This window comes from Capra hircus, chromosome 10 (genome assembly GCF_001704415.2).
Source record: "Capra hircus breed San Clemente chromosome 10, ASM170441v1, whole genome shotgun sequence".
Taxonomy (NCBI): Eukaryota; Metazoa; Chordata; class Mammalia; order Artiodactyla; family Bovidae; genus Capra; species Capra hircus.
Genome location: NC_030817.1, coordinates 50532546 through 50550504, shown reverse-complemented (window position 1 = coordinate 50550504; position 17959 = coordinate 50532546). Strand labels below are relative to the sequence as shown.

At 40.6% G+C, this 17959-nt stretch overlaps 1 protein-coding gene across 1 annotated transcript in view; it reads right to left on the bottom strand.

Moving 5' to 3' along the window:
* Window positions 1-17959, bottom strand: part of MYZAP (myocardial zonula adherens protein) — a 115068-nt gene that overhangs the window by 31526 nt on the left and 65583 nt on the right. The window contains exon 11 of the mRNA XM_005685718.3: window positions 9768-9851. Within this exon, the coding sequence (XP_005685775.2) occupies window positions 9768-9851 (84 nt within the window). The remainder of the gene's footprint in view (window positions 1-9767; window positions 9852-17959) is intronic.

The window sequence follows — 17959 nt, the reverse complement described above, 5'->3', positions numbered from 1 at the left end:
ACAATAGCCCCAAACTGGAAACAACCCAAATGTGTATCAATAAGGAATGGAGAAATAAACTGTGGTATCTTAATAAAAAATATCCTGCCAGAAAAAAAGAATGCATATAAGATGAATATATCTCAAATCATTACACTGAGTGAAAGAAGCTAACTAGACATGAAAGAGCACACAACTATACAATTCTATTTATATAAAATGCAAACAAGTCCCAAAAAAGCTCCCTGGTTGCCTGGTGGTGAATAGGGAGGGAGATGGACTGCAAAGGGAAATAGATCTTGAGAGCGATGGAAACGTTCTGCAACTTGTCTGCAGTGGTGGTTTCACGGGTATATACAACCATCAACACTCATTAAATTACACACTTTCTTAAAAATGGAGGCTTAATTTCCATATAATAAGGTTTCAGGTATCCAACATATAATTTGGTGTTTGTACACCCTATAAAATGATCACGGCAGGATGTCTAGTTAACATCTGTCACCATACTCTTTAGAAAGCTGCAGCTTTATTTGTATGAATTAATACAAGGTTGACAGGACCTAAAAAAGGATGATGAGAGCCTGAATATGGGCAACAGGAGGACAGTTAGAGCGGGATGACAGAAATACTTAAAAAACAATAATTTTAAAAGGTAGGTCTTGATGCAGGAAAGCAAACACACTCTGCTCTGAGCCTCACAGGCTATGACTAAAGAGCAGCCCCGGCTGACTGCCTGGCCTGTGCTGCAGAACAGATTGCTCCAGGACTGAGAATCAGGTTCCAGGGTTTTCCTACTCTCAAACACCACCACCTTGTGTTGAGCTGTGAAATGCAGACCACCCAGGAACTTGGGAGGCTGTGCGCCTTCCAGAAAGGAAGGACTTGGTGTGGCACCTCTTGGCATTTTTGGGAAATTATGTCACAGATGAATGGCAGCCACCTCCTCCCCCGGCTCCCGAGGCCCCAGGGAGGGAGCAGCCGGAGCTGCAGCCCGAGCTCTAAACAAGAATGCACGTCCAATAAAACCTGCACGTGGTGCCTGGTGCTGCTGCCCCAGTGTCACACAGGAAAATTCATAATTGACCCAGGAATGCACAGCAGACACGTTGAGAGGTTTATGTACCACACAACACACGTTAAATGCAGGGTGGACAAAACCAAGACATCTGACTCCTTTCCTCTGACTTTGGAGTTGGAATGTAAGTTTAGGATTTTCAGCAGAGAAAAATGAAATGGGATCTGTTCAGTTTCAGAAAGCTGATGAACCTTATGAAGCCAGATGCTTATAACTTTATTTTAATAAAAGTTTCTCAGCAGGTAAAGAACCGCCTGCCATGCAGAAGACACAAGTTCAACCCCTGAGTCTGGAAGATCCCCTGGAGAAGGAAATGGCAACCCACTCCAGTATTCCTGCCTGAAAAATCCCATGGACAGAGGAGCCTGGCAGGCTACAGTCAATGGGTTACAAAGAGTCAGACACAACTAAGCAACTTAGCACATAAAGTAAAACATATTGGAAATAAGGGACGGGGTATTTCTTCTTCAAGAGATGAGTGAATAAAAATATATTTGGAAAAAAAATAAAATAGAATGGGCATATTTTTGCATCAAGGAGATTTTTGAATCAGCTGATGAAAACCTAGTCTGATGGGGCCAGGCTAGCACAAACTTCTAGGGATCTGGTGGAGGAAGGGGTTGCAAAATCTAATGAGTTTCTGCACCAGTAAGTACATATGATGGATTCAGGGGCCAAAATAATCTACATTCTCTATTTAAAAGAAGGAGGAAGAGAAGGACAAAAAGGAAATGTAAATCAGTTGACAATAGAAGGAGTCCCTGGGACCTAGCTATTGAAGAAACAGTAAACACATGGCATTTACCGGGAGCTATGTACTTTTCTAATCACTTAGTATTAACTAATTTAGTCTTCCTAACAACTCTGTGCAGAGGACTCCCATTTACAAATGAGCAACCTAAGGCACAGAGCAGTTAAGTAACTTGCTCAAGTAACTTACATAACTAGTGAAGTGACAGAGCTGACACTGGAACTCAGGCAGTCTAGCTCCAGAGTCTGAAGTCAGGCCCTTAACAAAGGGTAGCTAGTTTATTCGGAGAAAGCAATGGCACCTCACTCCAGTACTCTTGCCTGGAAAATCCCATGGATGGAGGAGCCTGTAGGCTGCGGTCCATGGGGTCGCTAAGAGTCGGACACGACTGAGGGACATCACTTTCACTTTTCACTTTCCTGCATTGGAGAAGGAAATGGTGACCCACTCCAGTGTTCTTGCCTGGAGAATCCCAGGGGCGGGGGAGCCTGGTGGGCTGATGTCTATGGGCTCGCACACAGTGGGAAGTGACTGAAGTGACTTAGCAGCAGCAGCAGCTAGTTTATTAATCAGACAGGACTAGGATACTCGCTCTGTCCACCAAAACTTTTTGAAGATAACTAAAACACCATCATTGGCATCATTACAGTAAAGCAGAGAATGGAAAGTCAAGGAATAAAAATTCTTGGTGTTAGAATAGGTCAACATAAGAGAAGTTCTTAGTGGCCAACAGGACCCTGTATTATAAAGCAAAACAACTAGATAAATTTGGAAAATGTCAGTGCAACCTCAGAATCTTAAAAAAAAAAACATATTTTCCCCAATTTTGTCACTACTAAAATGGTCTTTAAACAACAGGGTTCTACTGTACAGCATAAGAAATTATATTTAATATCCTGTGATAAACCATAATGAAAAAGAATATAACTGAGTCACTTTGCTATACTGGTACACTGGAGAAGGGAATAGCAAATCACTCCAGCCTTCTTGCCTTGAGAACCCTGTGAATAGCATAAAAAGGAAAAAAGATATGAAACTGAAAGATGAACCCCACCCCCACCCCCAGATCAGTATGCTACTCAAGAAGAGCAGAGAAAGAGCCACAAAAGGAATAAAGAGGCTGAGCCAAAGCGGAAATGATGCTCAGTCGTGGATGTGCCTGGTGGTCGAAGTAAAGTCCGATGCTGTAAAGAACGATGTTGCAAAAGAATCTGGAATGTTAGGTCCATGAATCAAGGTAAATTGGAAGTGGACAAACAGGAGATGGCAAGAGTGAACATCAACATTTTAGTAATCAGTGAAATAAAATGGACAGGAATGGGTGAATTTAATTCAGATGACCATTTTATCTATTAGTATCTACTATTATCTACTACTACTACTGTGGTCAAGAATCTCTTAGAAGATATGGAGTAGTCAACAAAAGAGTCCAAAATTCAGTACTTGGGTGCAGCCTCAAAAATGATAGAATGATTTCGGTTTGTTTCCAATTTAAACCATTCAACATCACAGTAATCCAAGTATATGCCCCACAGAAGAAGAGGAAGAAGAATGGTTCTGTGAAGACCTACAAGACCTTCTAGAACTAACACCAAAGAGAAGATTTCCTTTTCATTATAGGAGACTGGAATGCAAAAGCAGGAAGTCAAGAGATACCTGGAGTGACAGGCAAGTTTGGCCTTAGAGTACAAAATGAAGCAGGGCAAAGACTAACAGAATTTTGCCAAGAGAACACACTGGTCATAGCAAACACCCTCTTCCAACAACACAAGAGAAGACTCTACACATGGACATCACCAGATGGTCAGTACCGAAATCAGACTGGTCATATTCTTTGCAGCCAAAGATGGAGAAGCTCTATACAATCAACAAAAACAAGACCAGGAGCTGACTGTGGCTGAGATCATGACCTCCTTATTGCAAAACTCAGATTTAAATTGAAGAAGGTAGGGAAAACCATCCAGGTATGACCCAAATCAAATCCCTTATGATTATATATTAGAAGTGACAAATAGATTCAAGGGATTAGATCTGATAGAATGCCTGAAGAACTATGGACAGAGGTTTGTAACACTGTACAGGAGGTGTTGGCCAAAACCATCCCCAAGAGAAATAAGTGCAACAGGGCAAAATGGTTGCCTGAGGAGGCTTTACAAACAGCTGAGAAAAGAAGAGAAATGAAAGGCAAAGGAGAAGAGGAAAGATAAACCCATCTGAATGCAGAGTTCCAAAGAATAACAAGGAGAGATGAGAAAGCCTTGAGTGATCAATGCAAAGAAACAGGGGAAAACAACAGAATGGAAAAGACTAGAGATCTCTTCAAGAAAATCAGAGATACCAAGGGAACATTTCATGCAAAGATGGGCACAATAAAGGACAGAAACAGTATGGACTTAACAGAAGCAGAAGATATTAAGAAGATGTGGCAAGAATACACAAAAGAACTATACGAAAAAGGTCTTAATGACTCAAGATAACCACGATGGTATGATCACTCACCTAGAGTCAGAAATTCTGGAGTCCAAAGTCTAGTGGGCCTTAGGAAGCATTACTATGAACAAAGCTAGTGGAAGTGATGAAATTCCACTGAGCTATTTCAAATCCTAAAAGATGAGGCTGTTAAAGTGCTGCACTCAATATGCCAGTAAATTTGGAAAACTCAGCAGTGGCCACAGGACTGGAAAAGGTCAGTTTTCATTCCAATCCCAAAGAAGGGCAATGCCAAAGAATGTTTAAACTACTGTACAATTGTGCTCATTTCACATGCTAGCAAGGTAATGCTCAAAATCCTTTAAGCTAGACTTCAACAGTATGTGAACCGAGAACTTCCAGATGTACAAGCTGGATTTAGAAAAGGCAGAGGAACCAGAGATCAAATTGCCAACATCCACTGGATCATAGAAAAAGCAAGGAAATTCCAGAAAAATATCTGCTTCATTGACTATACTAAAGCCTTTGACTGTGTGGATCACAACAAACTGTAGAAAATTCTGAAAGAGATGGGAATACCAGACCATCTTGACCTGCCTCTTGAGAAACCTGTGTGCAGATCAAGAAGCAACAGTTAGAACTGGACATAGAACAGTGGACTGGTTCAAAATTGGAAAGGCTGTATATTGTCACCCTGCTTATTTAACTTATATGCAGAGTACAGCATGTGAAATACCAGGCTTGATGAAATCACAAGCTGGGATCAAGATTTCAGGGAGAAATATCAATAACCTCAGATATACAGATGACACCACCCTAATGGCAGAAAGTGAAGAACTAAAGAGCCTTTTGATGAAGGTGAAATAGGAAGAGTGGAAAAGCTGGCTTAAAACTCAACATTCAGAAAACTAAGATCATGGAATCTGGTCCCATCACTTCATGGCAAATAGATGGGTAAACAACAGAAACAGTGAGAGACTTTATTTTCTTGGGCTCCAAAATCATGGCGGATGGTGACTACAGCCATGAAATTAAAATGCACTTGCTCCTTGACAGTGTATTAAAAAGCAAGAGACATCACTTTGCTGACAAAGGTCTGTCTAGCCAAGTGAAGTGAAGTCGCTCAGTCGTATCCAACTCTTGGTGACCCCATGGACTGTAGCCCACCAGGCTCCTCCATCCATGGAATTTTCTAGGCAAGAGTACTGGAGTGGGTTGCCATTTCCTTCTCCAGGGGATCTTCCTGACCCAGGGATCGAACCCGGGTATCCCACATTGCAGGCAGATGCTTTACTGTCTGAGCCACTAGCTAAAGCAATGGTTTTTTCCAGTAATCGTACAGATGTGAGAGTTGGACCATACAGAAGGCTGAGCGCCGATGAACTGATGCTTTCGAATTGTGGTGGAGAAGACTCTTGAGAGTCCCTTGGACAGCAAGGAGATCAAAACAGTCAATCCTAAGGAAATCAGTCCTGAATATTCATTGGAAGGACTGACGCTGAAGCTGAAGCTCCAATAATTTAGCCACATGATGCAAAGAGCCGACTCACTGGAAAAAACCCTGATGCTGGGAAAGATTGAGGGCAGAAGAAGGGGGTGACAGAGGATGAGATGGTTGGATAGCATCAATGACTCAATGGACATGAGTTTGAGCAAACCCCAAGAGAGAGTGAAGGACAGGGAAGCCTGGCGTGCTTCAGTCCATGGTGTTGCAGAGTCGGATATGACTGAGGGTCTGAACAACAACAACAATAACAACAACTTTGCTATACAGCAGTAATACAACACTGTAATTCAACTGTACTTCAATAAAAAATAAATAAACAAAACAAAACAAATAAAATGGGCCTAACATAAGCTCAGCAGTTTAGCCCACTACCAACGCTCATGCCCAGGTAATCAGCAGCACTATTCTCCACTAAAACCAGGGCTCCTTGGAAACAGGCCAGTATCATATCATATCTTGGGATTGGACAACAACGGGAACAGATCTGAAATGCCTGTTGCCAAACAGCAAGAATGACTCCACAGGTATCAGGAACTCTGCTACGTGCGAGAGGAAGGGACTGCAGAACTCTCTCCCCAGATGAGCTGTGATACTCTGCGCTTCGAAACTTAAGAGAAGGGAAAATCACCGTGGAAGCAACATGAGTCTGTGAAATCCCTTTTGTTCACGATGTCGTACAAAAGGAAAATTAATATAAAGTGTAGAGAAAGGAAGTTTTCATAACAAAGAAAGATGAGAATAATAAGATATGTTATAATTTGTTATTGACCTTTAAAACTGAAAAGCATTCCTATATAAGGCCATGTAGTTTCTTTTACAGAGTGTTAATTACATGTCTGTTTTCTGTGATTTCTGTGGTGAGTAGGAAAAAATAACAAAAGAAACTATAAGCCAAGTCAGGCAGGATTGCGGGCCCTTGGAAGGACTGCTTGGCATTGGTGGTCATACAACAAGCAGGTGAAAAGAGAGGCAGAGATGCACTGGCATCGTGGTCACACACAATTAACAAGGAGATGACAGCAGTGTGTTTGTAACATCATCAACTGCTCACACAACCCGAAGAGGAAAACCAAGAGCTCAAACTCAGCTCCTAAGAGGTGAAATCTCTACCTGGTCCGACAAAGAATGGTAAAGTGTCAATAAGGAATATACACATTTTTAACAGTACTAAAGATAGGTCAACACACCCCAATGATAAGCGGTCCTGAGTTTGAATCACCTTGAAGCCACCTAGTCCTATACCATAAAGCCAGAATGTGTCCCTCCAAGAGTCAGCATCCTGTAGGCTTTGCTACTCAGAAAAGGTATTCCTTGTCCTCTGGATATGAAAGATCAGTGCAACTGTCTGGAAAATGTCACAATGACATTTAGGTTAACTCTAAGAAAACACTGAAATAAATGAAACAATGGCCTTTCAAAGATCTTAAAAACCAAGAACACAATGAAGATATAAACTAAACCCAAGATACTTAATATTTTAGAATAAGTTAAAGTGTAAATGTATTATTAAATCTTGACATGCTGTATATGTTTATCTGTTGTTTAAGATGGATGATCAAAAGGAATTAGCCATTCTAAATTTGTAGTAGAATTTAAATAGTTTAGGGAAATTTTATCAACCAAATCTATAGTCAGTGTTTAAATGCTCAAGGAGAAATGGTTTTCAAACCATTCTGAATGACTTTTTGGATACACACAGCAGACACAGCCACCCTACCCCCATGCTCTGGATACTCACCAATTCCTGACATGCCTTTATGACTTTTTACCTGGGGGGCTTCCTCTGCCCACCGGAGCCAGTTGGCTTTGCCCAGGGCAGGCCAGAATTGCCACAACCTCCTGAAGCAGGCCTCAACCAACTACTGATGGGAGTTAGTGGACAAATACCCCAGCTTTCAGACCTTCTGGTAAGGATATCTCAGAGGCTAGTGCGCGCCATCTCCCCTGGACACCCAGGGCAAGTGAGCAGCAGCCATCCCCAGTGGCAGTCTCAGTAAGGTCGTCGGTAGAGGCCTTCACGCTTTCCCTGACTCATTTCTCCTCTCCCCACTGGGGCTTTCAGGGATCACCTCCTAACTAAACTATCAGACTCACATCCACATCTCAGGGTCTGGGCAACCCAAATGAAGAGAAGAGAGGAGTTCACCAAATCAAAAGCACACATATGTGTAAGGCTCTTCTCAAAGCACAGTCCCCCCTTGGGCATTTTCTAATTTCCCAGCAGGGGAGCCGGCTTGAGAGCACAGCCAGCCGGGGGAGACGGAAGGGGGTGGACACGGTCTTGGGTAACCCTCTGCCTCTCCTGTCAGCATCTCCTTCCTGGAACCAGCCTCTCTCGGGACCCATGACTTTCACCAGGTCACACGCTCTCTGACTCTCACTGTGGAGCTGTGATTCCTCCACAGGGAGCTGTGATCTCAGAGGACAGTCTTCGATACAGAAGTCTCCATTCATAAAGCTAGAGTTGGACTCAGGGGACAGGACAAATGTCTACTTACTCAGCTGTCAGGACAATGAGCCCGTTATGAGGGGCTTCTGCTTATGACTTTTATAGGCAGCCCCCCTGAAACAGAGGAAACAAAGACCCTGCTCGCACCCCTACAAACATGGTGGTTAAGTGCTCAGGCTTACTCACTTATAACTATCACTTTGGGCGGGTTCCTTAAATCCCTGAACCTCAGTTTCTTTAGCTATAAAATGGAGGAAATACAATCTAACTCACCCCTCTTACTAAAGAAAAAATGATTGATTGCTTAGGCATGCCAGCCACTTTCTACGCACTCCCATCACATGGACACACACGTAGGTGCAGTTATCATCCTCAGGTTCTAATTCGAAGAGACCTTTCCAGGGTCACCCAGCTAATAAGAATGTAGGGTTCAATCCTAGGCAAGCCTGATTCCACTCATGACTCTATGGTATACAAAAGATACAGAAAGTAAAAGCGCCCAGCACACACTAGGAGCTTAATTACTGTCGTTACTCTCCTGTGTCCGTACTTCGCCATTCTCTCCTGGGCTGTCTCTCACTGGGGAAGGACTATAACAGGGACACAGACAGGAGAGATTCACGGAGCCTTAAATGAAGAGGCTCAATGCCAAGTTCTTAATAAAAAGCCTTCAGAGAAAACAGAAGGCTTCCACTTCTATTAACACCTAAGCTCTTAAAGTTCTTTCAACTCCGTAATTTCCTTCCCTGGAACCTCCACAAAATTCCCAAAATGCCTTTCAAAAGGCCATAAAGTCATGAATACTAAATATCATAGACGTTTTCAGTGAAATTAAGTCACCTCTGGGGCTTCCCTGGCGGCTCAGTGGTAAAGAACCTAGCTGCCAAGCAGAAGATGTGGGTTCGATCACTGGGTCAAGAAGATCCCCTGGAGAAGGAAATGGCAACCCACTCCAAAATCCTTGCCTGGGCAATCCCATGGACAGAGGAGCTACAGTCCATGGGGTCACAAAGAGTAGCACACGACTTAGTGATTAAACAAGTCACCTCTAAAGCGTGTTGACTCGATGTCACAGAAGAGCACTGGGTGAGGAGTCTGTCTCTCAGCCTGGCTCTGGCACTGAACTGTGTAACCTTGAGAAAAGCTATTTGCCTTCCCTGTGCCTCTTTGTTGTTATTATTGAGAGAATAAACCTCATCTTGCCTTTCTTAAAGTTGTTGAGAAAATCGTGTGAGAGATGTATGTGAAAATACTTGGCAAATTATAAAGCACAACACAGATGTGGAGAGTTATCAGCATTCATCAGCAGCCTATCCAACTTGCTAAGAAAATTCCTGAATAAGAAAAATGGGAGCCAAAAAGCAGAGGTGAGTAACAAGGGAGGATAAGGAGACTCAGATGGTAAAGAAAAACTAGCTGTCAGAACCTCATTTTCAATGTTGGCAGTTAACCTTCAATCAATTTTATAAGGCCAGGAAATAGCCATATTTTTAATTAAGTGTCGGTGGTAGGCTCAGCAACATAAAATTTAATGGTAGGGAAGACACCAGCATGAAGAAACATAGCTTCTTACCTCTCCTTCTAAGAAAGATATCTTTTCTAAAAGCTGCAATATTAAGAGTTGTTTCTGCTGCACCTTCTTCTTTAGTGATTCAATCTAGAAAGAAACAAATTGGACATTGTTAATCAAAAATGCAGAACCGTACAACTTAATCAACTAGAAGAGAAGCTTTCATTTGGCTTTCATTCAAACAGAAACTACATATTGGTTCTTCTGTGTTCTGTACAACAGTATTAACATGAGGTGCTCCATGGAGAGGGGGGTTCTGTGCCCAGGTAAGCTTGGGACATCAAACATGGTTGTGGAGTTGTTTCATTAGGTTTATTTAGCCTAACATTTCTGCACTGATTTTACCGTGGAACCCTTAGTAAAACTTCACTGATGAGAAGTGTGGACGTAACTCTACATAAAAAATTTATTCAGCTTGAATTTATGCCACAGCCTGTATTTCCAACATTCAGCTCTGTTGGTCCTGTCTGTATATTCATATTTGTTCAACTAAGTGTCAAAAGTTTTGCTCTGGGGAAAAGGGCACCGTCACTGAAAGTAATAATGAAATTCAGAGGATTGAGGACTCCTGAGGCCTGGGGCAAGCAGGGAAGTGCTCTGAAAGACAGGGGCTTGAGCTGGGTTTTTTCCCTTTGTTTTTATACTATATCTATCTTGGAGTACCATTTGTTTTTCACTCACGAATCATGTCTCCATGGACAAATCGCAGGTTTCCTAAAAGCAGGAACCACAGTGCTCTGTACCAGGCCATGTCTTGGACAATAGTGGGAACAGAGTGTGGGTTCAATAAATAACATGTGATTTGGAAGAATGCACTAATTTTCCAACAATTTTTATATGAAATTTGAGCATCTGCAAAACCTCTTTTTAAAAATCCCTCTCTGTTCAAAATGACACAATTCCTATGGAAGGGACTCTAGTAATAATTAAAAGAAGTACAAGTGTACAATTACACTTAACCTTTGACCCAGCAATTCTATTTCGAGGAATAGATCCTATAGATACATTAGCCAAAATATGAAATGACTGGGACATAGGATTTTAGAAAACACACACACACAAAGACAGAACTCCATCAATAAGTGGCTGATTAACTATGGTACATCTTAACAATGGATTTCCTTGTAACCTTCGAGAAAAAGTGAAGATCTCTAAAACCCTGATACAGTATATTGTAAGGAATGTATGGTGTGCTGGCTTTGGTGTAAAACTGCTGAAGACATATGAATGAATACTTGCAAAAAGAAACACTACAAAGATCAAACAAGTCTTAATATTTACCAAGAGGGAGAGGGAGGAAGGAAATTAGAAGGAAGAGACGGAAGAAAGACTTTTCTGCTAATAACATTGTTATACAGGTTCAATCTTGGAAGCACATTTTATAGATTCAAAAAATAAAAACCAAAAAGGCAGGGGGAAAGTGACTCCTAAAATTTGAAAACAAGCTGAAATAAAGGAACTTAACTGTATATCAAATTGTTAAAAGAAGTAATTCAGGCACTGTTAAAACAAGGTAATTTGACTGGATAGTTTTAGTGGATGTATTCTAAAGATAAGAAGAATTGCAAAAAGCCTCTCACGCCCTGGGAAAATTTGGATAGTAATGTTAGTATTATATTTTGAAACTATTTGATAGATTGTATAATAACATTTGGAGCCAAGGTCTTTAGTGTAAGAGTAAGAAATATGAGTATGAAATCAAAGAGGTAAAAAAAAAAAAGTTTTGTTAGATTTGAAATGAAAGTATCAGTATGAACTCATAATTTTTGTTTGCTTTTTTAAAAATATACTAGATAAGCCTGAGACACCTTATTCTACCTGAAAACAAATACATGAAGGGTCTCCCTTGGGTCAAAGACAAGACAATTTGTACATCAAAAAGAATGTAATTAAGTAAAACACATGGAATATATATATTTTGTTAAAACCCTGAGCATTTTATGATTCTTAAAAAAGAAAGAACAAAGCAGCAACAATTGGAAATGACAGTGGAACCAACTCCTTACTTAGAAACTTGAAGATTTAGCGAAAAGGATAAAGCATTTATCCTGCCTTGCTTGCACAAACTGCATGTTGAGATTACTTTAAAAAGTCCCAATTTATGAGGAAAGTTTTACTTTACAGAAGAATTCCAGGTAATAAATGGAGAAGGAAAGAGAAAATTTGGAAATCACCATTGTGTGATACCTAGGAAATATTACTAACAGACTCAAGCAACTTTCATGGACAGATGAAATACTGAGGGGCAAAGCTGATGAGGAACCTGATAACTGTGTTGAGGGCTGTCACCACCTGAATCCACAGCCAGCCTCACCATCACTCAAAGTGGGATCACCAGACAATATGTGCCCCCAGAGCAGTACAAAATGAATCACCCAGGAAGTAGTCTTGCCTCCCCCGACTAAAAAAAGTTGAAACAGAATCTAATCAAGCTAATAAGGAGACAAAAAGTCAAATTCAGAATGTGGGAACATTTATAGACAGCTGACTTAGTTCCTGCAGTAAGTCACTGGGTCGGGGTAAACTTGATTTGGGGGTGAGGGGAGTAAACGGAGCATGCTCTAGATCAAAGGACTTTAAGAAACCTAGCAACCAAGTATAGTGGACTTCTCTGTATGCTGATTGGGGCAAAGTACTATTAAAAGACTTTTTAAAGACATTTTGGAAAATGTTATTACAGACCGATATCAAATGGGACCAAGAATTATCATTGATTTTGTTAGCTGTGAAAACTAACATGCAATAATAACTAATTATGATTACAGTAGGAAAAAGTGCACATGTTCTAGAGATGCCTAGTGAAACACGCAGAATGTCTGGGATTTGCCTTTTAAAATAATTGCACAAAGGAAAAAATAAAAGGAAAAGAAGGTGGAGATGAGGCAAATGTGGCCAAATCTTGCTGGCTGTTGAATCTAGGCAGTGACTCATTATTACCCTCTTTGTCCTGAGTGAATTAGACATTTGTGATTAAATATTTTAAGTTCTACCTGGTGTCAAAAAATATAATACTCCATCATGAAAAGCAAACCATTTATACAAAATAGAACACAAGAAATATACTTAAGGAAAAATGTTCAATGTTGATAAAAAAAATTTTAATTAACAATTCAAAACAGTCACTAGTTATCCTTTCATATCTATTAAATTTGCCTGAAACTACGGACTGAAAACATTGGTGCTGGAAGGGCTGGGAGAGACGGCCATTCTCATGTGCTGCAGGTGGTGCTGTAAATTAGAATGACCCTTTGGGCAATTTAGCAATAAATATTAAGAGCCATAAAGCTGTTCATACCCTTTGACCTACTAATCCCACTCCTGGGAATTTATCCTAAGGATATAATTCAGCTGTAGGAACAGAGCTATATATACAAAGATGTTCTTACTCCTATTATTTATAATAGAGAGAAAATGGAAATAACCTTAATGTCCAGCACTGAAGGAAGTGGTAATAAATTATGGAATATCAATTTGATGGAATATATTACACAAACACTAAAAACAAATCTATTACAAAATGGAAAAGTGTTTACAAAAAGCCTCAAGGGATAGAAAAACAAGAGTTTACAACAATGAAAGTAGAAGCTGGAAGAGAAGTTAGATAAATGAAATCATTCTGCAGTTAGGGTAGGATTATGGGCAAAACAAAAGTTTGTTTTATTTACATTTCCTTCACTTTTTGTAGGAAAATTTGCAGAAATTATCCTTATTGTGTCCCTTTTTCATTCCTTCTTATATTGTTAAAATTCTTAAAAGCTGACTTTTAAAGTCTTTAAATGATAGGCAAAATGTGTACTCAAGTGAACTAAAATATTCCAAAGTCAGGAGTAATATTTCATCAAATAGCACAAGTGACTTCACACACACACTAGTTGCACCATCTGTGAAGTAATCAGTGAATCAAGAGAAGTGAGAGGGTTAAGGATACCCTCATGAGCAGCTCATAGGAAGAGACCAAGATTTTCTACTCACCTTTTCCTGAGATTCTAGTTTTAAAAAGAAATCAATGCAAAGCAGAGATATCATCTAGGGAAAGAGAGCTGAGGGGAGATTTCTGGGCTAATGTTACTGTGAGGAGGCACCTTGCTCTGGAGGAAAAAATGGGTGTGGGAAAAATGTAAGAGATCTGAAGCTTCTGATGACAAGGCTCAAGGTTTTCAGCAACTGATGCCTCAAGAAGCAATTGTGCTCTTGCACTAAAAATGAAAGTTGTGCACACTCATTTGTTTTCATCCTTGAGCATTTCTCATAGAAGCATCCTGTACAGTGTATTCTGTGGTCAGAGTTGACGTGTTCAAACTAGGGACAAAGGATGCTTAGGCTGGCAGGGAGTGCATGGCAGGCCCTCATGCCCTACAAGGTGTGCCAACTTCTAATTTCAAGTTATTCCCCTACAGATGTCTGCTCCTGAAGCACACCCCATGCCTTCTCCCAAGTAAGTCATCCAGTTTCTAAAATAAGCAGACTCTCATGTGTCTGGATGGGACTTCCCCGATGGCTCAGTGGGTAAAGAATCTGCCCACAATGCAAGAGACACAGGAGACACAGGTTCCCTCCCTGGGTCAGGAAGATCCCCCAGAGAAGGAAATGGCAACCCACTCCAGTATTCTTGCCTGAAAAATCCCATGGATAGAGGAGCCTGCCGGGCTATAGTCCAGTGGGTTGCAAAGAGTTGGACATGACTGAGCAACTAAGCACGCATGCCCACATGTATCTGGGTTTGCTATTATTCTAGCTAACATATGACTCCCAAGCCTTTGGTTCTTTTCCATCATCTAAATCACACTTTTGTGTGAAAAACGCTGTTATTTCTGACTGCCAACTTCAAAGAGTCTTGACATATTGTCTCCTATATCTTACTCCTATAGTAACATAAACTCTCAAAAATCAGCTACTACTATGTTATTACTGGTATTTCTCCCTCCCTAGACTGTCAGCTTCTTGAGAGTAAAGGCCTTGATCAGCTTCATATTCTCAGACATTGAATGAATGAATCAAAGAATCTGTCCATCCATTATCTCTAAACAATCCACCCTGTAGACTTCAGAAACAAAGTTGTTTGGAAGAGACTCTGGGAGGACCAGAGGAACCAAGACAGACGTGCTAAATACATAACCTCCAAAGAACCCCCCAGAATTGGGGGCATCCCAAAATCCAGGGAACCATGCAGGCAGTATGCAAGTGAAATCCATTTGGCACATTTGCTCTCACTTCTTGACTCGTATCAGTTTGTAAATTTGACCATTAAGAGGTTTATGTACTTCACAAAGCTGCATTTAAATCTAGCTGTCACCAGGTGGTGGTAAATGACCCAAGTTACCAGGCTCGAGTCAAACCATTAAGAAACAAGAAATTAGATGAAGTCTGGAAAATAAGTGCTTCTATCTTACTTACCCAAGAATGCCATCTTGTAGTTAAATTTAAATATCAAACAGCAGGGGGACTTCCCTGATAATCCAGGTGAAGAATCCACCTTCCAATACAAGGAAGATGGGTTCAATCCCTGGTTGGGGAACTAAGACCCACATGCCACAAAGCAACTAAGCCCATGGGTCACAGCTACTCAGCCCAGGTGCCTCAACTAGAGATCCCACAAGCCACAACTAGAGAGAAGCTCCCATACCACAGTGAAGATCCTGAGTACCTCGACTAAGACCTGACACAGCCAGAAATCAATTAATTAATCTAAAAAATCAAACAGTAAACCCTCTTACAGAACAAAGGGGAGAAACCCATCTTGGTAAAATCTAGAACCAAAACCCATCTTGGTAAAATCTAGAACCTTTTACTTGATGCTAACTCACTGAACTGACGTCTAATTTTGTCTTCATTAGCAAGTTTTTTTTTAATTTTTGTAATTCAAACTGAATATATGTCTTGTAGCCTAACTGATCATGCAGGAACAGGCCAGTTTGATATTTAAGGCGGGTTTAGGGAGTCATCTCGTTTCTAAAACGGTAACAGCTTTTCTTCTTTAGCCACAATTGAGTTACCTGGATAGATGGCTGGAGCCAAGCAATCCCTTTCAACTATAGCCACACACCGGAGTCACCTGGACCAAGTCCACTTCTAGGCTCTACTTCAGAGATGGTCTCTTACTCAAAAACCCTCCCAAGCTTCTAAGGGGGAGGGACAAATTAGGAGTTTGGGATTCACACACACACACACTACTATATATAAAACAGATAACCAACAAGGACCTACTGTATAGCACAGGAACTATCCTCAACATCTTGTAATAACCTATAATAGAAAAGAATTGGTTATATATAACCAAATCACTTTGCCGTACACCTGACTCTAACACAACATTGTAAATAAACTACACTTCAATAAAAGAAAACAGTAACAAAACAGAACAACCCTCCCAAGTGGTCTAATGTTCCAGTTCCCTAGTGTGGACAAGAGATGCTTCTGCTGTGGTCCCACTTTATCGCCCCAGTTTCCTTTCATGCCATCTTTGGCCCACAACGAACCCTACGAAGAAGCCACTCCATCCTCTGAGTGTGCTGTGAACACAGTGGGACCTCTTCCCCAACTGGCACCTTCACCAGGCATGGCCTCCCACCCTCCATGCCCTTCTCCACCAGGAAATCTGCTGGCAGGGGTACTCCACAGTCACTTCCCAGGCTAGCTCTTGCCAAGTCCTCCAGGCTGCCTTCACATCTGTCTCTGTTCATTTCAGCCCTTCGAGCAAACCCCTCGCAGGAACCATCACTGCCACTACCATGGTCTGTTTAGATCTTCCCCTTGCACCAGACAGCAAGCCCACGCGGAACAGATGTTTAGTGTATCGATTATCTTATATGAAAGAGCAGTCCTCTTAGGAGGTGAAATCACTGCTATCCATCCACACATTTTTATAAACTGCTTTGGAAACAGATTCCTATAGTGAAAGGATCCCTCCCAATTTCTTTCAAAAAGGACCTTGTATGTCAACCATACTAAAATGAAATTATACAAAAACTCAGTAAGGTCCTCTTATGGATTCACAACAACCCCCGGAGGTTGCAAGGCTTGTCGGCTTCCTGGAATTTTTTCACATTGGTGACAGACACGAAAGACACGGGTCATTTCGTGTTAGATGTCAGAATGTGATATAGCCTATAATTAAAAGGATGTGAATAGTACCCGACTGTGCAAGACTCATGAAATATAACTCAGTACGGAGGTTGGTGATGTGGAGAGAAATGAATGAATATAAGAAATAGAGCAGCAAATAAGTACTAAATACTAGATAGCACTTGATACTTTTTCTTTAAGAGATTATGCTTTAGGGTGTTTTCTCTTACCAGCTGGAAAATGATAATATACATATATCTGCAAATGCCTTTAATAAAACAGAAGATACACTGAAACGGGGCATGATGTAGAAAGTACATTAAAACTGACTGTCACGGTGAATTAAACTGTTTAAAATCTTGTAAGAGTAAGGAAATTAGATTTTTTTAATCCAAACTGTTTATGATATTATTGTTTATTTTCTCTGAAATTTGTTTTGTTTTCATTCTAATTTTAAGAATAGCCAAGGAAAGTAAACCAAGCACTTTTACTCAAAATCAGTGTGATGGTTGGTATTTGTGTGTGTGCTTATCATGAAACTCAACACATTAATAAAAAGTTTCCAAACCTCTATCACCAGTACCTCTTTCTGTTACTCTTTCTAATGGACTCATAAAGCCATTAAGATGAATGGTATAGAACCCTAATTTGACATGAAAGATGCTAAAAATAAAGCAAGTTATAAAACAAATAAATAAAAAGACTTTCTACTTTAAACCACCTTGGTAAAGAAAGAAGTCATTTTCCCATTGAAAATATACCAAAAATGGATACCTGCCAATCAAAGCCTCTAATCAAAATGAGAGAATCGGAGTTCTGAATCCTAAGTCAAAGAGAAGCAATAGGATACTTGAATATGAGTCTTTCTCGACTTTTCATGGGAAATGCATGCTGCTCAATTATTTGAAAATTTGACAGAAAAATAGACTAATGATCCCTATTATTGTTACCCACATTGAACCCCCAGTTACCCAGAGACCCAGTGGACTGACTGGGTTACAGCTGGCACAGGACAGGCTTTTTCTAGAACTCACCTGGGGTTTTTATCACTTCCCCTTGCTCCCTCTTGTCCTAACCCAGCCTAGTTTTCAGCTCAACATGCTGTGATCTGGCAAATAGTTTTCTCCATTTCT